The sequence below is a fragment of the Zalophus californianus genome, chromosome 1, assembly GCF_009762305.2.
Source record: "Zalophus californianus isolate mZalCal1 chromosome 1, mZalCal1.pri.v2, whole genome shotgun sequence".
Classification (NCBI taxonomy): Eukaryota; Metazoa; Chordata; class Mammalia; order Carnivora; family Otariidae; genus Zalophus; species Zalophus californianus.
The window spans coordinates 65,993,276-66,016,799 of NC_045595.1; the positions used below are offsets into that span (position 1 = coordinate 65,993,276).

Here is a 23,524-nt window from a genome sequence, read left to right on the forward strand (position 1 = left end):
TCTGTATAGGCAAATATTATGTCTTATGTCAGTTTCTAGCATATTAGAGATTTGTTAATGAATCAGATAAAGAAGTAAAAAGGTAAGCGAAAACATACCCCAACAGATACCCTGTAGTTTTCTTCGCCTGATTTTGAATCTTAACATCAAAACATAATAAATAGGAATATCATACTATGAGAAGCTATGAAAATTATGAGCTCATCCAAATAGATGGGGGGTTCTCTGATTTCCTTTTAAGGCCAGTTAAGTGGGGAATAAGTGAAGACATTATTTTAGATATTTCCTCCTTTCTCTGTCCTTCTGTCTGTGCATGGTGTGTTCTTTTTCTAGGCTCACCCAGATGCAGCTCGCTACGAGCAACTGCTGTTCTCAAAGCTAACTTCAGGGAGGGAGGGTTCATGTTTCTCACCGTGAAACACAACCAAACATAATGGGTAACATTAAGGCTGAGATAAAAAATAAATAGTTAATTAGTTGGGATATAAGTCGTTTTTTTTTTTTTTTTTAAGATTTTATTTATTTATTTGACAGAGAGAGACACAGTGAGAGAGGGAACACAAGCCGGGGGAGTGGGAGAGGGAGAAGCAGGCTTCCTGTGGAGCAGGGAGCCCGATGTGGGGCTCTGTTCCAGGACCCTGGGATCATGACCTGAGCCGAAGGCAGACGCTTAAGGACTGAGCCACCCAGGCACCCCTAAGTAGACAGTTCTTAAGTTTCTTTGTAGTCTTTACTGCTTATGGAGTGCTTTTTGGTAGAATAGGGTAAGGTAGCAGGGGGAGGGAGAAGAAGATATGATTAAAGATGCTGCCATTGTATCCAAGGACTTCTTATCTACATGGGGAGATGAAAACGTTTTAAAACCTGAAAACCATCATATAAATTGAGGAATTTTTGTTGGCTGTTAGGGATGGCATGTAACAGAGTCTAGTATGGTAGGATGTAGAAAATTATGTGGAAAAAATGAATTTTAAGGAAAGTAGAGGACTGCATTACTATTAAGGAGATGTGCAACTGTTTCATACTAAAGAATTGGCCTGTGCAAAGTCATGGAAGATAGTGCTTTCCAGACTTTTGGATTTCATGGACTGAAAAAACTACCTTCCAGTTCCTTCCAGATATGGGGGAAAGGAGAATTGTCATAGACCTGCAAACTTTCTTTTAAAGATTTATTTATTTATTTGAGAGAGAGCCCGAGAGAGTGTGTGCACATGTGGGGGAGGGGCAGAGGCAGAGGGAGAGAGAGAATCTCAAGCCGACTGGCCACTTAGCTGAAACCAAGAGCCTGATGCTCAACCAGCTGAGCTACCCAGCCTCCCCAGAGCTGCAAACTTTTATTTTTTCAAGTAAGGATGTTGAAGAAACCAAATTCTTTTATTGTCATTATTTCATGAAAGAAAGCTTTTTCTTTCTTTCTTTCTTTCTTTCTTTTTTTTTAATTTTTAAGTAATTTCTACACCCATCTCAGGACCCTGGGATCAAGATTCACATGCTTTTCTAACTGAGCCAGGTAGGCGCCCTGGGAAAGATTTTTTTTTAATATCAAAAAAGATGAGGAAGGACATATTCTCAGAGTAAAGGACAGTTGTTTAAATGAAAGAAAAACTCTCTCTGTTGCTTTTCTGTTTGTTATTTCACCATGGGTCAGTGAAGACTTCATTCTGGACTTGTACTGATTCAAAGACTGGCATTTGGAGACTACTGCTGTGGGAAGAGTCAAGCCAGGAGTCTTTAGTGAGAGGAACAGTGCAAATGGGATCTTAGGGCAGTGTAGGTGTGGGGGAGAATAGAGGACAGTTAGTGCTTCAGTGTTTTGAGAGTTAGTAAATTTGAAACAATGCAAAAGGAGGGCGTTGCTTGTAAGTCCTTGAAAATATTGTTTGAGGAAAATTTTCTAGCAAATGTGTAAGGGATGGATTAAACCAGAGGAAGACTTGGGGTAAGAATTCTCTCTAGAAGGCTACCGAAGGAAATTAGTCATTGAAATGATAAAGATCTGGACTATGGTTATGGATGTGGAAAAGATAGGACTTAAACATTGTAGAAAAAGTAATACAAGAATTTGATTATATGCAGGGATTGACAAAGTTAGGTAAACTGTGACTGAATATTTTGAGCTCAGGGAATTAGAAAAGTAGGAATCCTAGAAAAATAGAGGGATTTGATGGGATATTTCCTATGTTCCAGATATTATTCTCTAGGATTCTAATGGAGTAAGTGTAAGGAAGAAGGACTGAGGACGCAAACTGAGTCCAGGGGGATAGATGCCCATAGAATCCGTGAGGCAGGTAGAGGAAATTCAGAGATACAAGTGTAGGCAGGAGCCTGAAGCCGCAGAGAGCGGGTATCTCAGCTGAGGAGGGACTTATTGGTGACTAGTGTGATGGAGAGGTAAAGATCATTGGATTTAGTGAGGAAACCTCATTAATGACCTAAAGAGAGTAGCATTCTAAATAATTTCAGGAACTTGGAATTTTTCTGTTTGGTAATCAGCTAGTTCAAACTTTTCATTTTACAAATGAGGAATCTTCTGACTTTGGCTATTGACTGCTGTTGTGTATTGGGAGGAGGAAAGTTCTATTGGCTATGGCTATCTGTTTGGTATAAAACAATGTAGTTTTAGATCAAGTGCATATAAGGTAGCACACGTAGTAATATGTCTTAAAGTAGGATACAGTTTTTTTATCTTAATTAATTGTTTTATCCTCTCCACATTATCATTACAGAGCAGTCATTACAGCTCTAAAAATATACTTTCTTTTCTTGGATCTCGTATTTTTTAAGGAACAGAATTATCCACTGGGATAAATACCAATGTTTTACCTGCTGATTCTTCTCTAATTATTGTGCTGATACCTCATCTTAAGAAAAATGCAAATCTGTATTGATCATGTTTTTAAACTTTGAAAACTTCGTTTGTATTTTTTTTTTTTTTTATTGAAAACTACTTACAAAACCTTTTATGTTTTAGGAGCTCCAAATGGATCAGCAAGCAAAAAAGCATCTACAAGAGGAGTTTGATGCATCTTTAGAGGAAAAAGATCAGCATATCAGTGTTCTCCAGACTCAGGTAAAAGAGTAAAAGAAAAAGAGTGGAATTTTTAGATAAAGAAGAATTAAAGGGGATTTGATGGGATATCTCATAGGTTCCAGATGTTACAAAATGACCTATTTTTAAAACTCTTGCTTTTTCTTAGGTGCTTTTCAGTATATTTTTTAATGTATTTTGTCTTTTGGCTAACTATGATATCATTGAAAATAGCAAATATAAAAATTAACTTCATTGGGAGTAAACATTTTATTTTGATTTTTCCTCCCAGTATAATGATAAAGAGTATCTTTTACTCTGTCCCCTCTGTTTTGTTTTATTTTATTTTTTTTAAGACTTTATTTATTTATTTGACAGAGAGAGACACAGTGAGAGAGGGAACACAAGCAGGGGGAGAGGGAGAGGGAGAAGCAGGCTTCCCGCTGAGCAGGGAGCCCGATGCGGGGCTCGATGCGGGGCTCGATGCGGGGCTCGATGCGGGGCTCGATCCCAGGACACTGGGATCCTGACCTGAGCCGAAGGCAGACGCTTAACGACTGAGCCATCCGGGCGCTCCCCCCCTCCCCCGTGTTTTAAAGTACTACTGTGTAGTTTCTTTCTCTCTCTCCCTCTCCCTCTCTTTTTTAGAGTGAGAGTTGGGGGGGTTCCGCACAGACGGAGAGGGAGAATCTTAAGCAGGCTCCATACCCAGCACAGAGCCAGAAGGCAGGGTTTAGTTTAGATCTCACAACCCTGAGATCATGATCTGAGCCAAAACCAAGAGTCAGACACTTAACCAGCTTAACTACCCAGGTGCCCCTCATTTTTTTTTTCCTAAGGCACCTTTCTTTTTTAGGTTTCTCTGCTGAAACAGCGGTTACGAAATGGCCCGATGAATGTTGATTTAGCAAAACCATTCCCTCAGATGGAACCACAGGCTGAAGGTGTCTCTAAAGAGAACACAGACGGTGATATAGAGCCAGCAGGTAAGCTTCATCTTGTCGAAAGGTTAATTTAAAAGCTAGAGGAGGATGTTGATAGTTTCCAGGGCATGATGTGGGCTGAAGTAGAAGTATCCTCCAGGAAGATGCAAGAGTTTTAGTTGTTTTGTTTCTTTGCTTGTTATTGTTCTTCAGGAGAACAAAGCTAAGTAATTGTGTTAAGACTTGAAAGTCTGTGTGTAGCACCACATTTTCGTTGTAACTAAAATTCATTCTAGTGTTCTCGTCAGCAGCACGTATACTAAAATTCATTATATTACACTGTTATTGATAGCAGTAGCTAGATTTCATATAAACAGGTCAGTTCTGTTTAAGATGAATGAATTTGCTATTTTCATTGTTTGGCTGTTTTAGTTTTTGAGTAATATTGCTTACATACTTCTACATTCAAAGATATCTATAGTCTATTATTTGGTTTCTAATTAGAAAGGAAGAAATAGTTAAATTTTGTCTCAAAATCCAGTTATAGCCCTCCATATTTTTTGAGGCTTTAAGGTACATATTCAGTAAAATTCCCACTTTTTATTTACTGGCTCTTTCTCTCAAAGACATTTATGATAAACTTTTAGTCCAGCCAGAGCCAGAGCAAGGTGCTGAGCAGCTGTCTGAGCAACCAGGCTATAAAGGGTCCTGAGAGTCCCTTAGGGTATGAAAACTTAACTCATAAATGTGTGGAGAATGTAGAAAGCTGTACTTAACCAGAACTCCTCTCAGGGACAGATTAGAATGCATTGGAAAAAAATTCTTTATTAGTCTTTTAGGGATGGGAGCCAGGACACAGAGGGCACTTTTGAATAACAAAAGATGGTTATCAAACTGTCTTTTAAGGAGGGTGAATTCAGTTAATGTTAGTTGACTACTGAGTGTTTTGTGCCATTTGTGGTGGGCCTGAACCCTAGGGAGGTGACTGTGCTCCTCAGCTTTTTGGGATATGGATCATACAGATAGTGAGAGTCGAAGTTGGGAAGGGTACCCTTCCCTTCTTCGTCTGGCTCAGAGCGTTGGGGTGGGAATACACCCCTGTGTACTAACAGAGTAACTGTTCCCAGGGAGCCCTTCTATTCCTTACTGACCACCCCTACCTGTGCTGCTTTATTGTTGATAGTGGTAGATGGAGCTTCTGCTAAAACACTGGCGGTACTTCAGCAGAGAGTTAAGCGGCAAGAGAATCTTCTGCAGCGTTGTAAGGAAACCATTCAGTCACATAAGGAACAGTGTGCACTCTTAACCAGTGAAAAAGAAGCCCTGCAAGAACAACTAGATGAAAGGCTTCAAGAGCTAGAAAAGATGAAGGTAAAAGAGCAAATGAGTTTGGTTTATGTAACCCTGTGAAGCCAGATCCACAGGTCCCAGCGTGGCCTGCACCTCCCTCCTCTGCAGAGCCTTCCCCTCCCTCCATAGAAAGCACGGAGACAACTTCCGCGCACCCTGGGCTTCAGAGCACTTGCACCATCCTTTTCTGACGTCCTGTATACTTGGCTCTTACTGGACTGAGAAATATCCAAATTCGATAAAATGTTTAGAGTTCTCATACGAGGAGAAGCGTTATTAGAGTTGGAAATGAATTTTTAAAATTTTTTTAGGAGCTTCATATGGCTGAGAAGACTAAACTTATCACTCAGTTGCGTGATGCAAAGAACTTAATTGAACAGCTTGAACAAGATAAGGTAAACCAATAAACCTTACGATACTAAAATTTGTCAGGGGGCCCCAGCATTCCCTTTTGGAAGCAGTTAGAAGCATTCAGGCTTATGCTTTCCAAAGTTATTTGTAGCTTGCTTCCATGAAAAATCTTTTTGTTGTAAGTTTGAAATTTAAGTAACAGTTAGCATTAGTTGTGTATCACGTGAAGCTGATTCTCTGTGATTTTTTGATCCCAGTCAGCATTTTGATTCAGAGATTAGAATAGCTATTGCAAAAGAAATCTGTTTACAGTACCTACCTACTTTTCAGAGAAAAGTTGAATTTTTTATAGTTAAGGCATTACTAAATGTGAATGATATTACATATTGTCTTCAGCGGAAACAGAAGAATCTCTCAGATACACTGTCTAAAGTGAAGAAGTGGTAGTATATATATTAGTGTAAACAGAAGTTTCTGCAGGTGAATTTTGGGACTCCTTTCAGGTGAGATTGGCAGTGTAGCGGTAGAACAGCAGCTGTGGTGATGGCAGCAGAGGCAACTGAAAATTCATGGGCAGACGCTTTTGCGCTAAGTCTTTCAGCCCCAGGTTTTTGGGTTCTTTTTCTAAAGCAGCTCCCAGTTGGTTCGCATTGTCCAGCGTTTTCTTCAGTATGCCACTTTACCGCTACAGTATTTTAAGTGGCCATGCAATTAAGAACATGTCAGGGCTGTTCTGCTTTTTGAAACGTATTAGCAGTCTTTGCATTCTATGATGTCGTTTTGTTAGATTCTACTCCGCACACTTCATGAAGGCCCGCTTAAAAAAAGTGAACCCACCACCCAGCTTCAACAGTTAATATCTCAAGGCTAATGTTGTTTTATCTGTACATGCCCAGCCTTTATTATCTATCCTCAACCCAGAATTTATTTTCTTGTCGAGCAAATTCAAGAAATCTCATAATTTCTTACATAAGTATTTTGATGTAGTTTTAAAATAAAGGACTCTTTATTTTTATAAAAATGTAACTACATTATCATGATCACATCCAAAAATTTAATAAGTCCTTAATACCATCAACTAATCAGTTTCAGATTTGCCTTTTGTCTCATACCTTTTTTCCATTTTTATGGATCACGATCTAAGTAAGTTTCTTTCACTGTAATTGGTTGATATGACTCTTAAGACTTCTTTTAATCTATAGGTTCCATTGCCTCTGTCTCTCCGTGTCTCTTTTTCTCCATTGTGATTTGGTTTTTGAAGAAACTGAAGCCCAGCGATCTTGTTTTGAAATTTTGTGTAATCCCCACTTACCTGGTTTTTATCTGTCCATTAATATGAGCCATCTGGAAGAGTCAAACCCTAAGCCAAGGTTTGACAAACCCTGCAAGTAAAGTAATAATCTTCTTAAGACCATAAAATAGCTGTCACAAAAATCTTATTTTTCAAGAGACAAGTTGAATCACCCTGTTTTTTGTTAGTCACAAATGACTGATTCAGGATATAATATTTTCCCCCTAGTGACCTTCATTTTATGTGTAGATTATCCAGGGTGGGAAGCAGTAGCAGTTAGCAGACAATTTGCAGACAGTAGCAGTTAGCAAATTGGAGGAGTGGGGGTACCTCCCTGACAGTAGTGAGGAATGGCGGTGGGACCAGAGACTGTCACAAGAGAAACAAGAAAAAGCAGGTAGATCTGTACCACAGGCTTGGCCCATCTTTGTGGCAGCGTAACCGTCTACCCTCAGTAGCCTCTGAGGCTCTCCACATGTTCCAGCAGAGATCAGTAACATAGTTCATGGTGGCCCTGAGCCAAGTACAGAAGGCTATATTTTGTTCATTATAAACTGTTCACTAAGATAGGGAAAATTATAGCAAACATTTATAGAAAGATTATAAAGTAACACTTTTAATTAAAATGTGTTTTTAATACTCAAAAGACTAAACTTACTATTAAAATAATTTTTTATATTAACAAATAATCCTCATCTGCCAGGTAACCAGAGTTGTGATACTGTGTAGTGTAGTATAGAGTGCAGAACACAGACTTCAGTTTGTGAAATACTAAAATAATTCTTATGCTGTACTTAGTAAGAAATACTATGTTTTCTGCCTTTTAAGTAAGTTTGCTATTGATGATACAGTTTTGTTATGTAAACACTTCAGTGTCTGCACTTCTGTTTAGGGAATGGTAATAGCAGAGACAAAACGTCAGATGCATGAAACCTTGGAAATGAAAGAAGAAGAAATTGCTCAACTCCGTAGTCGCATCAAACAGATGACTACCCAGGGAGAGGAGTTACGGGAACAGAAAGAAAAGTCTGAAAGAGCTGGTAAGAACTCAGGGATTATTTGTTGTATGTTAGAACTTGAAAGTCATGTAAAGTGCTGACCAACCAACATTTAGAAGAATTAGTTAAAATTGATACAGATACAGAGATTTTGTATAAGATACTGAACTGTTCCTTAGAGGGGGCAGGGGCTAGTAAACCATGGCCTGTGGGTGAAATCCAGCCCATGCACGGCCCATTTATAGGACTCTCAAGCTTAGCATGCTTTTTACATTTTTATGTAGTTGAAAAAAAGAAGAATATGTGACAGAGACCATACGTAGCCTGCAAAGCCAAAAATATTTACCATTTGGCCCTTTACAAAAATGTTTGCTGACTACTGCCTTGGAGTATCAAAATTCAGGTTTACACTTTTGGAACTCCCCAAGTAGGCACAGCATAGTATATATTAAATAAATGCTACCTTGTAGATAGATGCTCTAGAGTAAACAAAAGGGTAAACAAAAAATATAAGATAAAGTATAAGATAAGCCTTTTAACATAACGGAATTATGTTTTGACATAATAAAATGCTAGGCTGTGAAAGTGTGGAGACCAGCATAGTGTTCTACAAGGTACGATACTGAGTAATGCTGGGAAAGAGAGGAGAGAGCAGAGTGAAGGAGCATTTCAGGTTAGTGGGGGTGTGAGGTGTTTTTGTTTTTGTTTTTGTTTTAAATTTTATTTATTTATTTGACAGAGAGACAGCCAGAGAGGGAACACAAACAGGGGGAGTGGGAGGGAGAAGCAGGCTTCCTGCTGAACAGGGAGCCCGATGTGGGGCTCAATCCCAGGACCCTGGGATCATGACCTGAGCTGAAGGCAGACGCTTAAATACTGAGCCACCCAGGTGCCCCTAGGGTGTGAGTTTTGAGTTGGGCCTCTGGAGGAATGAATAGAATGGGCCTAAGCAGAGAGGTGGGGGCAGCATACATTCCAATTACTTACAAGGGCATTGCAGGCCGAATGACTAGAGTGGATGTATTAATCAGCTGCAAACAGTTCTTGTTCAAGTGGGAAATAAAGTTGGATCTGAAAGAACTGTTAAAATCTTAAAAGGTGAATCGTTGAGCTTAGATTTTGGTGTACAAGGCAACAGGAAACCAGTAATAAGAAAGCATACTGTGATGGAAGCTAGTGTTTTACGTAGAAAAAAAATGAAGTGGGAAGTCAGACCTACAAGCAAAGGCAGAAATCTGGGTGTGAGGGATTGGGCGCTCTGGCCACCTTGGCTGGCATGAATCTAGGAAAGAGAGGAAGAGTGCATCTGTAGAACTTGGTGTCTGATCAACTTGCAGGGGCAGAATAGTAGAAGTCTAAGATGACTCCAAGGTTTTAAGTTTAGGAGATTGAATGAATAGTGAGAAGTCAGAACAGGAAATCTAAATGGGGAAGTTGAGGAATGGAGTGGAGTGATGAGTTTGCTTAGATACTTTGAATTTGGTCAATCATGAGCTTTCCGAATTAAATTGTCTTCTAAGAATGTGGAAAAGAAACTAGAGCTTTTTAAAGGAGTCAGTAGCCTAAGGTGGAAGGCTTTGATTAAATCCGAGGGAGCGGCTGATTTCTCCAGAAGATTAAGTCTTATAGAGGTAGCGGTAGCAGCTGCTAGTACCTATGAGCGTGCACGTGCCTCGTTGCCAAGGCCACTAAGAGCCAGCATTTAGTTAGCTTTTTTATGCAAGGCTCTGTTATAAATGCTTTACTTGTATTCACTTGTGTGTGTGCTTGTATTTAATCCTCTCAGTTTCTTTGAAATAGGGACTGTTATTACAAATAGGAGAACCCAAGAATGTGGAAGTTAAGTAGCTTGCCTATGTTCATGCACAGAGAGTAAGTGTATAGTCAGGACTTCAGTCTGAGCATTTTGAGTCCAGAGTCTGTGCTCTTAACCATAGAGATCTTGAGTTTGGCAGAGAGAAATAAATGAGGGGGAAAAAAGTTACCCAAGAAGTCAGAGGAATTGTGGGTAGTTATGCTTTGGGGGGAATATAAGAGGCATTTCCAGAAGTGGGAGAGGTAGGTTGAAGACTTTAAAAAAGGTCTTCGAGGGCACCTGGGTGGCTCAGTTGGTTAGGTGGACTGCCTTCGGCTCAGGTCGTGATCCTGGAGTCCCGGGATTGGAGTCCTGTATCGGGCTGGGCTCCCTGCTCAGCGGGGAGTCTGCTTTTCCCTCTGACCCTCCCCCCTCTCATGCTCTCTCTATCTCATTCTCTCTCAAATGAATAAATAAAATCTTTTAAAAAAAAAAGTCTTCGATTTTGGTGAGGATTTGATTCCCTGGGTGCAGTTTGAGAAATGATTTTAGAAACCAGATTGTAAGGTTTAAGATGGGAAATGGGTCTGGATAAGAGAGCTAGTTGGTTGATACCAAATGTGCTCATAAAATCTCTTTGTAGTTGTTTTATTAATAAGTGGTTGGGGAATTTAGTTAATGAATTTGTTCCCAGTAAACCCAAGAAAATTTCTCTCCAGAGAGCATTAATTGACAGCAACTCTCAGAATATAATCTCTGAGGAATTACCTGAAGCAGTTTGAGAGGTGTGAGGCATTGTTAAACAGGTTTGCTTTCAGGGAATAAGAAACCTAATGCATGGTCTCAGCTTCTCATATCAAGCTGTTCCATTTTTAGGGCTGCTTTTGTTGACTAATGTAGCCAGTCACGAGAAAATAATGTTGGTTAGGGGATTAAATTTTCTTTAAAATTGGAGTGTAGTTTGTGAGGAGGTAGAAATCCGTGACCCAATATCAAGTTGAAAGAGGTGAGTGACAAAAAGGTAGACAGAATACAGTTAATTCACACGTAGGCTCCCAGGCTCCCATTTTAGTCATTTCATTAGTTAGTACAGCCTTCCTTCTCTTGCTTCTCCAGAACATGATTGTATTTTGTCTTTAAATGGTATTTTCATAAAACCATATTTTTGTAAATATTTCAAAGCTTGTAGGTTGGGAAACTTTCCTGTTAATAGTACCATAAAAATATCAAAAATTAATAAATACTTAAAGAGAATTATGATTTAGTTATTTAGTAAAGACTAACTTTGGAAAGTCTTCGGATCACACGGTTGTACGTGCCTTTATAGATATTTTAAGAATTATGTTTGTAGTCCTAATTATTGGACTGTAACAGAAAGTTGTAACAGACTCATTCTACAATGAAGATACTGCCTTTTAAATCTATAATGATCTATAATGAAAACTGGTCTTGCACAACTGCATTTCATCTAATGATTGTAGTTAAGTCTAAACAGAACTCTTAAAATATAAAATGTTTAATTCAAATATAAAATGCGTATGCCAGTTGACAGAAAAATTCCAATTTAGTGCTCAAAGTAGGAAAAGGTCTTTTTATTTAAAGGAAGTAGAGTTTCTGTAGTCTGTGAACATAATCTGGCTCTTGGAGAATTCTATTCCTCTATGAAATATTTGTCTTTCTCTTTCTTGAATTTAAAATTCAAAGACTAAACATGTAAGAGCTGGCCATGAGAAAGAAGCATTGACAGCATTAATATCATTAAAGCTTATGGTTGTTAAGGATTTTTAAAAGTAAATTTGTCTACATAAAACGATTATAAAAGAATATAAACTCTCCTAATTAATTTTCAACTGTAAAAATTTAACCCTGATATATCTAGTAATTATTGACGTGTGGCTCTCAGTAGACAACCCGTTTTTTTGGCTCACCTATTCTGGCGGTAAAAATCAGCTCAAACACATTTCCCACTACTTCCCACCACTTTTCTTGGAAAACAGTCTATTGCGCTGGTTCTCATAGTTTTTTTAAACGAGAATTGTGATGCCTCCCATATGTTGGAGGACACAGAAATCTAAATGTCTCTGATTTTAAAAAGAACAGTTCTGCCCTAAAAGATGGAAACTATGTGAAATATGGTGACATGCCCACTTTACAACATACACTGTACCAACATGTAGACTTATTTACTCTCTAGAGAACTGTTGGGCATGGTTTTTGAAGCACGACACTATAGCATTCTTGTTTTGTTAAAATTATTTATTTTAGTGGATAAAGAAAACCAAAACCAAATATATTTGTTAGAAGCATTTTACTACCATTGTTGATAGTTTTCCTTTCTAGGTGTCACTTAAGAACAGATGGCCACATCTTCAAGTAACCAGACTTTAAACTTAGAGAAGTCTGGTGATTCAGCTTTAGTGGATAATGCTATATTTTAGATGCTAGGGATTATTATTAATAGTCTAGAATATTATCTCTTCAGTGCAACACAGAGTGTTCAGTGCAACAGTGCAGAATGTTAATGCTGCTAAATTTTGCCCTAGGTTTTGGCTGTTCTTTGTGTGTGCATGTGTATGTTTTAAGTGGGGTAGGAGGTAGAGGTAGCTGGCTAGTTATTAATACAATGTATTGCAAAAACATTGGAACAGAGAGAAGATGAAAGCACATCACTGTTGTTTCAATACACTTCCATTTAGTTTTTCCTCCAATCCTTATTTTTATATTATTGTAATCCTATTGTACATATAGTTTTGTATGCTCCTTTTTTTTTCCATTTAGCATTATTTTGAGTACTTTTACATGTTGCTAAAGTACTAACATATTTTAATGGCTGTGTCAGAATGCATGTACATCACTTAACCATTTTCCTCTTGATCATCATCTAGATAATTTTATATTTTTGCTATTATGAATAATAACTATAACAATACTGTGATACAGCTTATTCCATATTTGAGTTTTTTCTCAGGATAAATTCTTGCCCACAGACTTCTAGTCTTTTTTGTAAGTTAGTTTTAGGTATTTAAATATAGCTATTAGAAAAAACCCATGTCACAGTGTTAAGTCCTTTGCCCCCCATAAAATGTTCTTGCCTACAATTTATGCAAAGTGAATAAAATATTCTACTTGGATTAGGAAAGTTTCCAGAGTGCTTTCCAGAGTATCTTTTGTAAATCCTGTTTCCTTTTCATTTACCCTGTCTTTGCCTAAGTCACGTGTTTTCTATGATTGGCTGCATTTAAAAACTTAGATTAACTCATAACATTCTTTGCTTTTTTATTGCCATGCTGTTTGTGCAGGAAATAAGTTTCTTATTTATTTGTATAGTGTAGGCCTGATATATCAAAGACATACAGTGGAATATGTTTATTTGACATTTGAAGGGCCCTCTTAAGTAGAGTTTATGTGTTTAAGTAATATGTAAGATTTATGCATATTTATATAATAAAAATCAGATGTGTATTTAAGTGGTTTGTTAGTTGCTGATAATTTATGTAACAGAGTTTTCTTGGAGTCTTAAGTCTCACAAAACATCTTATTTTTGTGCATCCACACATGCCAATAAGTGAATCATGGTGCCTTTCCCAAGCCTTGTATGAACAGGACTGGGGTAAGGGCAATTTTTTTCTTATCATGGGTACTTAGAGTAAGCTTTATAAAGAAAATTCCATGTTTCTCAGGCAAAAAAGTTTGAATCAAAGTAGAATTTATGTCTGTCATGTTAGGTAAGTAATATGTACATATTTTGGCACTAAATGTATACCTGATGGAAAAATTTCTTATTTTAAATGGAATTAGATTTTCATTCATTATACGTGGTTTATTTAATAGCCATATATTTGCAGGTACTTGATATGTTTCTACGTACATACACAATCATTGTCATCCTGTGCTCATGTCCCTGGCAGTGTCAGTGTTACTGGAAAGCATCAGGAACCCATTTCTTTGCTACAGAATCACATTTTCTTTTTTTCTTTCTTTTTTTGAGTGAAGTTGACACGCAATATCACATTAGTTTCAGGTGTACAACATGATTGGATAAGACTATACGTTATGCTGTGCTCAGCGCAAGTGTAGCTCCCATCTGTCACCATACAGCGCTCTTACAGTGTCATTGACTATCAGAATCATATTTTCAATTTAATTAAATTTACTTAGCTTTAGCCTGATACCTTTCAAGATTAGCCTATTGTTTTCAAGGTATTTAATAGATAAATTTGCATGGTTAATGTAAGGAGTACATGAAAATTTGGATAGATCTGTGAAATTTTTAGAAGTCAAAGCCTGGTCAATCTGTAGAGTGAATCTTGTTGTGTATTTCAGAAAGTGGCTTAAAAAGTAGATTTCCATTGCAAATGTGATACTAAATTTCCGAAGACCCCAATTTATATACAAGTATTGCACTATCTGGTTTGTGCCACTGGGTGGTAGTATTATTTTCATTTTTGTAAACTCTAGACAAGCGGTTTTCAAACTTCTTGATCTCAAGGACCTCTTTACACTGTTAAAAGTTACTGAGGATTCCAAAGAGCTTTTGTTTATATGGGTTACATTTAGTGATATTTACTCTATTAGAAATTAAAACTAAGAAATGAATAAAGTTTTTAGCTCTTTTAAAAATAACTATAAACCTGTTACATATTAATCTAAACATTTTTATAAAAATTACCTATATTTTCCAAAACAAAATTTAGTATAAAGAGCGGTCTTGTTTTACATTTTTGCTTATCTCATTGTTTGGCTTAATAGAAAATAGTGGATTTTCATGCCTATTTCTGTATTCTGTTGTGATATGTTATTTTGGTTGAAATATATAAGGAAAATCTGCCCTTAGGCAGATATGTATTTGGAAAAAAGAGGCCCTCATAGACCCGCTGAAAGGGCCTCAGGACCCAAGGATCTTTGGACCACACTTTGAAAACTGCTGCTCTAGACTTTTGCTTTTATTCACAAAAGAGCCTTGATGATGGGTGGGAATTCTGATAAAATTCATTTTATTCCTTTCTCTGCTAATTTGCATTTCATTCATTTTGTAGTACTACCTGTGTTTTTTTTTTAGTTTAATAACATGAACTTTAGCAGTTTTTTTTGCTGGGATGAAAACACGGGCACTGGCTTACTTACTCATTCTTATGTCATTAATCAGCTTCTTAGGATCAACAGTTAATCTGCAGGTTGGCAGCCTTTCTGCACTTCTGCATCTATGTTTATTCCCTGTAGAGGGAGTAAAAATGGGTCTTATTATCCTTATAGTAAAGTGTACTCTGGGATAGTGCAACAAAACAGTAATGCTCCCTGGATCTCAGAATTCTGGCATTTGTTATTGCGATGGGTAAGGATGTTGAGGATGAGGAGAGGCAAAGGTGGTGAAGTGGCAAAAGCAAACATCACATTCTTCCTAGTTTTACCTAAGTTTTGTTCCCCTTGCCTTTAACTTCGTCAACTGCTGGAAAATTTGGAAAATTTGTCTTCATGTCACCCAGTGCCTCGCTTATGCTTGGCAGATGGCAACATCCAATCAATGTTTGTTGAATGAATGGTTGGATTATTGAGCTGTAGATTGCCAACCTTTCCCATTTAATTCTAGTGAGCATTTATCCATTTTTATAATCCCCATGGATGTGAGTGAACCTTGTCTGAAGTGGAAAGCAATAAAAGGCCTCCCCTGCATTTTACTTTTGACAGAGGACCATTCTTAAGGTTTATTAAATTTTTGCCTAGAAATATTTTCAAAGTTGTTTTTGTTTTTTTTTGTTTTTTTTTTTAATAAAAAGTGCCTGAGATACATTGAATTTTGCTTTGGAAGAACACAGTGTGTTCTTGCAAGATTTGGCAGCAGTTCGTGCTTAGCCTTCCTGTTGTCGTGTGTTGTGACTGTAGTTTTCCTGTGCTCTCTTGCATGTTGGCAGAGGACTTGTCAGCTGTGGCTGATGCACGCTTTCTTTCTCCCCACTCACTTATCCTTTGTTGGTAATTGGAAAATAAATTGTGTAGACATTCACAACATACTTCTTTACTCACATTAAAATCCTAGAATAGTTTCATTTTGGAAAGTGTGGGAAATTTATCTTTAGAGCATTACAAGCTATGGGTACCACTTTTCTTCTATCTGATGGTTGTAAGATCAGAGGGTGAGACATTTCTAGTTAGTAAGTAAACTCTTAGTATATTCTCCTTCAACATTGAAATGGGACTCATTGTTGGAGGCAGACTTCCTGTAAGAAAGTGGCTTCATTTGTGGTACAGTGTGGAATCCAGAATGAGTTTGAAATATGTTTTCTGTATGTCAATATATGTAATGTGTTTTAATACCACCCCCCACCCCCCCCCGCCGGATACTTAACATTTCCGGAAAGCAAGGTGGAGATGGAACGCAGTGGAGGTTTTCTGTGTCTGTCAGAGGTATAACATGCTATATTTTGTTGAGAGTTAGAAGCCATCGGCAACTGATCAATTCAGAAATTCTGGTTTAGTAAGATACATTATTGCCCAATTGAGCTGGATCAATGTCAGCATTCTTAGAGTTTTTAAAAAATAATGCAAGATAAAGAGTGTTCCTTAAATATTATTTTAAAGTTCTGGCATCAAGCTAATATATTCAAGTTGATTTATCATCTGAGGGAAAAGTTGGATGCCTCACTTCTTGCATTTGAATGAGAATGTTGAATTAAAAGATTTCTTTCTAGGTATAAAATTATGTGGTTCTCTGACGTGGTAGCAGAAAGTGGGAGAGAGGATTAAATTTAGATGAATGGAACCAGATTTATCCTACTTTAATCATTGTATGATGGATAATCAAGTGACTTAGGAAAATGATTTAGTGGACAAAACACTAAAATTAGAATATAATATAGGAGAGTATTCTAAAATTTACTGAGTGTGGCTAGGAAACTTAATTATTAGAAAATTATTTCTCAGTAGGAACTTTGTGACATAGATTTTTGTTATTTCAAAAAGTGAGAGCACTGCATCTATTTTTATCCTGTATTGGATTGTGGAATTTTAAGAATGAAAATGAGGAAAAGTCACTTGGTATTGCCTGTATACAGTTGTTTTATTTTGCTTAATCAAGAAAAGTTTTTCGCTTAAAACTCAATTTTGTTGGAAGAGTATCAAAACTACCTTCAGGTTTTCCAGAGCCTAATTTAGGAAATTTCTGTAAAGTGCTTAAAAGTCCTAAGATACAGTTTGACATACTGAATAATAACAGTAATGAAAAGACGATGGTGACATCCAGCCATTAAAAAGAATTGTCATTTCTTTTCCCATTTTTCTATTTCCCAGATTTAAACCTTCAGCACAAACTGAGCAGTAAGCACCTTGTTATAGAATTTTCTCCTATAATTGATCACTTGACTTATTTCTAGGAAATTAGGAAACTGGTTTTTAAGAAATTAGGAAACTAATTTCTTGTTAGTAGCAAGAGATATTTCTTTATGCTTGACACTAAAATTTATAGTAAAAGAATATCCAGATAAAACAAAAACAAAACAACAGTTTTCTTTAAATATTTTATTTTCCAACCTAATTATGTCTGAGAATCTTGGTCTTTACAGGCAAATACCAGTAAAGTTAGATCAGGAGTCTTTAAAAATGATTTCAGCTAATTAATATTCCTTTGTAATTTAGACCTTATTTGAGCATCAGTTTTATCTTTTGGACATATAAAAGGAATAAATTGGACAGGTTTTGTTTTCATATCAAAGAAAATGTTTGCTAGAGAGTTATTTTTTTAAATGTTGAGCAGAGTAAGTTGTGTTTCGCAATTGTTACCAGAATTCAGCCTTTCTTTTGTCTTTTTCTGTACTAATGCAATTTACCATTAAGAATATGCTATAGAACAGATATTTGTCTTCACGTATGAAATTCCTGTGCCCAATCCACCATCTGTTAAGCCAAGTTGTGGTTAGTAAAAGGGCTCTACTTTTTGAGATGCCATAGGTTGAAGTTGTACCTTTCTTATACCACTGAGGGTGAAAATACTATGTATATTAATGAACTGTCTCTCCCCTGGACATATGTTTCTTGATCGGATTTAAAACCCATCTTGAAAATTTATGTTTTGTTTATAGTCCATCTCTATGGTAAAGGGAAGTCTGGTGTCTTCTGTGAGGACTAAAGAAAATAATCTAGGATGATAGTAGCAGTAGGATTTTGACAGTGTATCGCTATGCTAGTGGAGAGAAAGAGAGTGTGTACAGTGCACACATGCATACATAGACACACACAGATGCATATACACACAAATATACACAAACACACACAGATGCATATTTTCAGTGCTGAGTTCCAGCTGTTGTATCCAACCCGTCTGATTTTGTTGGAAGCTGGGTGAGCTATTTGGCCTTCTTAAAGATCATACTACTGTACCCCCGATGATTGTTTTTGTAGGGCCTGAATTCTTATCTCACAAAGAACTCCCTGCTGGTTATGCCTTTCTATATACTGTTGAATCAGGTAAAGATTTCTTTCTAGTTAACAGCCCTGGTTTGAAACTTACACAAATAGTAGGTTTCATTTCAGAATACATTGTTTAAATATGTGATTCAGCTAGTAAATGGTAAAACAAAAACCAAAAAACTCTGCTCTTTATGTATTATATGGTTAAGAGGTTTTTAAAAATAGAATTAGTCAAAGAATAATTTTTCTGTTCTTAAAAATGTCCTAGTGAGTGCATAATAATATTACCTAATTATTGATAAGAACTCCATAGCAAACAAAAAAGCAGTTGAAATTATATCATACAGAAGTAGGAACAAGTCTTCATTTCTTTGAATTTGTTATTTGTGGGTAGAGAGCGGGGGGAGCCATTAGTAATTTAATTTTTTTCCAGACTCCTGAACAGTTCATATAAGCAGTCTTAAGATCTGAATCCAGAACTCAAGGACAAATTGGTTTCAGTAACTGGACACTTCTTGTGGCTTTGTTGAACGGCTCGGAACTATCTCTTGGCTTAAAACAAAATGACTATTTTAACCTGTCTTGCTACTGCTGCCCTTAGTTCCCATAAACTGAATTAAATTAAATTACTACTTTAGCTCAATGATAGTATTTCTTGAGATACTTGTTTTCTCCTGTTTTCATTGTAGCTTTTGAGGAACTTGAAAAAGCCTTGAGTACAGCCCAAAAAGCAGAAGAATCACGGAGAAAAATGAAGGCAGAGATGGATGAACAAATAAAAGCTATTGAAAAAACAAGGGAGGAAGAACGTACCAGTCTTCAGCTGGAATTAAGTCGGGTGAAACAGGAGGCTGTTGATGTGACGAAAGTAAGAATAGTTCTAGATTATAACAGGCTACAACAATTTTGAAACATAAGTCATATGCTTTTCCTACAATTTTTGATTGTAAAGAAGAGTTAATTTATGTTTTAGACCTTGACCATTTCATGAGTTCAGGATATAGGAAAAAAAAATCACTTTGATAGAGAAAAGAATTTATATCTTTTTGGATATACTTCCCAGAGATAGTCTCTGCATATAATTTCTCTTTTATGTTTTTTAATCCTCTCTTTAAAATTTTCACACAAAGGATGGCATGTTATATATACTGCTCTGTGTTTTGCTTTTCTGCTTAATATGTTCCTCATCATTGACAATTGGTAATGGTGCCACATTTGTGTGTGTTTTTTTTTTTAAATGCAGCTGTTTTGAAGACAGCTCAGGATTTCACTGTATGAATGTTTCATAATTTAATAAATCTGATGGATATTTAGGTTTTAATTTTTTGCTGTTGCAAATGGTGAATATCCTTATATTTGTTCACCTGTATGTTTTTTTAGGATAGATTCCTAGAAGTGGAATATTAGGCAAAGATTATGTATTTTTAATTACTGTATAGCTGCTACACGCTCTGTGGAGGACACTTTATACACTCACAAGCAAGGTGTTACCTCATAAGGATGGTGTTACCTAGCTTTTTTTAATCTTTTCAGGCTTATCAGTTTAAAAAAATGACATTGTAGGTTTTTTTAAAGATTTTATTTATTTGAGAGAAAGAGAGCGAGTGAGCAGGGGAGGAGCAGAGGGAGAGGGACAAGCAGACTCCACGCTGATTGTGGAGCCTAATGTGGGACTCAATCCCTCGACCCTGAGATCATGACCTCATCTGAAATCAAGAGACGGACACTTAAGTGACTGAGCCACCCAGGCACCCTGACGTTATAGTTTTAATGTGCTTATCTTTTTACCAATAGGATAAACATATTTTTATATGTTTTAAAGGAATTGGCAGTTTTTCTTTTTGAGTTGGTTGGTCAGATCTTTAACTTGTTTTCCTGTTGGACAGTTGGTCTTACTGATTTGTAGATGTTTTACACTTAGAGTAGGAATTATTTCTTTGGATATATAATGCATTTGTCCAAATAATCTTCTTCTTTTTTTTTTTTTTGAGAGAGAGAAAGAGCACACACACAAGTGGGGAGGGGCAGAGGGGGGAGGGAGAGAGAGAATCTTAAGCAGGCTCCATGCCCAGCATGGAGCCCAGAGATCATGACCTGAACTGAAACCAAGATACTCGGACCAAGACACTCGGACGCTTAACCAACTGAGCCACCTAGGCTCCCCTGTCTTTTTTAAATTGACTTTGTTTATGATTTGTTTTAGCTTTGGGATTGGTTTATTTTGGGAGAGGGCATGCAGAGATTTTTTTCTTTTTCTTAAATGCTGTCTGGATTTTTGTTCTGATTTAAAAATATATTCTCACTGAGATCATTTTAAAATTCTACTTTTCTTATGGCACTTACATGCTTTTATTTTTTATTATTAAATCTTCGATCCAACTGGAATTTATTTGGTATTAGGAGTGAGGTAGGGATCCAACTTTAATTTTTTTCCAGATGACTGACTACCAAGTAGTCTTCAAATAATTTATTTAATAATCCATGTTTTCCCTTCTGGTATGGCACACTATCTTTATTTCATACTAAATTATTGTGCTACATATGGGTCTCTTTTTTGAATTCTCAGTGCTGTTCCATTGCTTCTCCTGACCACGTGCCAGTATTACACTGTTATAATTACTCAGTTTTATTCTATTATTTGGTAGCTTCCCCTTATTACTCTTATTTTTCAGAAGAGTGCTGGCTGTTCTTGCATGTTTATTTTATCCAGTGAGCCCCTCCCTCCCCATTCTGTTGGTAATTTTATTCAATTATATTAAATTTTTAGATTTATCTAGGGAGGTTTGACATTTTTATAAGATTAAGTCTTCCTGTCCAAAGAACAAGGCCAGTACTTTTTAATAAATAGCATATGCATGGAAAGCTAGGCGTCATTAGATTGGTACAGTCAGGGCAGCTTGACCATAGTGGAGTGCCCTCTTTGAGAGCATCCTTATTCCTCCTCCTATACTTCCCCATCATGATTGGTGGGGAACATCCCTGCAAGATGTGGAAATGCTCCAACCCAACAGGACTTACTACTGAAGCAATAGCCATCCTTGTCTTAAATGAGAAGTACTTGGGGTACCTGGGTGACTCGGTTAAGTGTATCCAACTCTTGATTTTCGCTCAGGTCATGATCTCAGGGTCATGAGATCGAGCCCCATGTCAGGCACGGAGCCTGCTTAAGATTCTCCCCCTCGCCCTTTGCCCCTCCCCCACCCTGCACTCTCTAAAAAAAAAAAAACATAAAAAGAATAAATGAGCAATACTTGATTGGCTTTTCTTTTAATTATTGAGACTTTGGTGACTTTTGATTTATGTGGGAAATATGTTTTGATTCTTCTCTTACACTATTGGCTTGATGATTAAATTGTAATAAAGTCTTATTTAATTGTAGAGTTACATATTTTATTCTGGGTGTTTCAATTTAACTATTTGGCTGACTTTCAGAAATCCTCAGAACAAATTGCTAAACTACAGAAGTTTCATGAAGAGGAGCTGGCCAGCAAAGAGCAGGAACTGACCAAGAAGTTTCAGACCCAAGAAAGGCAATTTCAGGAGCAAATGAAAATAGCTCTTGTAAGTACCTATTTTGTTTTTGTTATAGGTAAACTTTGCAGCTTTATTACATTGTCATCTTACTCCTGCCTTTCAGCTTAAGGTCAGACTACTGGCAGCCTTGACCTTTGTGTGTGCAGAGAGGATAGGATATAGGCAGGGAAGAGGGTTGTCAGAGCTTATTAACTTGGTATTGTGTGAAAATTATATTAACTAACATGCTCTCAGTAACCAGTTTATTTGTTTTTATGTCATCCCTCTCACCCTGGCAGTAAGCTGTGATTATGGAGAAGTAAAGGGGAAGATAGGCTAATTGAAGCCAAGAGCCAGTGACTGCATAACTCAGGAAAAATGTCTAGAAACTCACCAGACTGAATATAACAGTTCAAGGCTCAGAAAGTTTTGTCTGAAATGCATTTTAAAGAAGAAAAAATGAAAATGACCAAGTAGTTTTCATTTTAAGTAGAATAATTTCAGTAGTAATTTTCAATACTTATATTTTAAAAAATAAAGTAAAATTAAAAAATGACTGACTGGACTAACCAAAATAATATCCAGAAAAGCAGAGGTAAGATTTGGGGGAATAGTGTAATTTGAAAGTTTGAAACAACAAAAAAAAAATTTTCTTTTTCAAATTGTGAAAAGCCTTTTTATATAGGTTACCATAAGAAGTATTAATGCCAAAAATGTAGGTCAATTGTTTTTATATGAAATTATTATCTATAAGGTAGTATGTATAATTTTAAAAATCTTTTAGTGCAGAAGGATGAGAAATAGTATTTATAATTTTAATTTTTTTTATTTTTTAAAGACCTTATTTGTTTTAGAGAGAGTGAGCACGAGCTGGGGCAGGGGCAGGGGGAGAGGGAGAGAATCTTAAGCAGACTCCCTCCTGAGCGCAGAACCTGGTGCGGGGCTCAGTCTCATGACCCTGAGATCATGACTTGAGCTGAAATTGAGTCGGACGCTCAACTGACTGAGCCATCCAGGTGCCCCTATTTATTTATTTATTATTTTTATTTTTTTAAGTACACTCTATCCTCAGCGTGGGGCTCGAGCTCATGGGACCCCAAGGTAAGAGTCACATGCTCTACTGACTGAACCATCCAGGCACTCCAGCCTAGAAAGGATTTAAAATAGTTTACGAGAATGCTTAAAACTATAACAGGACAGCATAGGGGCATAAAAATTAAAGAACAAAGCAGGACATAAATGAAGCCAGGAATTGTTCTAAAAAATTCCTGTCATAAAGATCTGTGTGTTTTCATGCCGGAGTAATTGGCCTTTGGGGACACTGAGACTTGAACATTGGCCTTGGTAAGACTGCATTCTAGAACTGATCTACTCATATATTCTGAGTAGAGAGAGCAGGATACAGATACACATGAAGCATGCACACACGTGTGCACTTGCTGCTTTCTGCTCCCCTTTCTACCTAGTTCCTCAAAGAAGTTAGCTTTGCGTTGATAGTCAAAATTCAACAGACTCTTTGTCCTCTTTTATTTTTATGGGCACAGAGAGATGTATTTAAAATGTAGTTTACAGGGGCGCCTGGGTGACCCAGCCGTTAAGTGTCTGCCTTCAGCTCAGGTCATGATCCCAGGATCCTGGGTTCGAGCCCCACATCGGGCTCCCTGCTTGGCGGGAAGCCTGCTTCTCTCTCTCCCACTCCCCCTGCTTGTGTTCCCGCTCTTGCTGTGTCTCTCTCTGTCAAATAAATAAAATCTTTAAAAAAAATTAAAAATAAATAAAATGTAGTTTACATTAGACAATGTAGTATATTTAAAATGATGTTTTAAAATTGATTAGAAACTAATATTCTCATATCAGTCTGCTTATAATGGGGCA

The 23,524-nt window shown here is 37.0% G+C and overlaps 1 protein-coding gene across 9 annotated transcripts in view; it reads left to right on the plus strand.

Annotated features, from left to right (window-relative positions):
- GOLGA4 (golgin A4) overlaps positions 1 to 23,524 on the plus strand; it is a 121,055-nt gene that overhangs the window by 51,182 nt on the left and 46,349 nt on the right. For 8 of the 9 annotated variants that reach the window (XM_027587142.2, XM_027587143.2, XM_027587151.2 and 5 more), the window contains 7 exons: positions 2,972 to 3,070; positions 3,885 to 4,014; positions 5,135 to 5,322; positions 5,613 to 5,696; positions 7,836 to 7,983; positions 18,826 to 19,004; positions 21,569 to 21,697. In XM_027587142.2, the coding sequence (XP_027442943.1) occupies positions 2,972 to 3,070; positions 3,885 to 4,014; positions 5,135 to 5,322; positions 5,613 to 5,696; positions 7,836 to 7,983; positions 18,826 to 19,004; positions 21,569 to 21,697 (957 nt within the window). The remainder of the gene's footprint in view (positions 1 to 2,971; positions 3,071 to 3,884; positions 4,015 to 5,134; positions 5,323 to 5,612; positions 5,697 to 7,835; positions 7,984 to 18,825; positions 19,005 to 21,568; positions 21,698 to 23,524) is intronic. The other variant, XM_027587144.2, reaches the window with a different exon arrangement.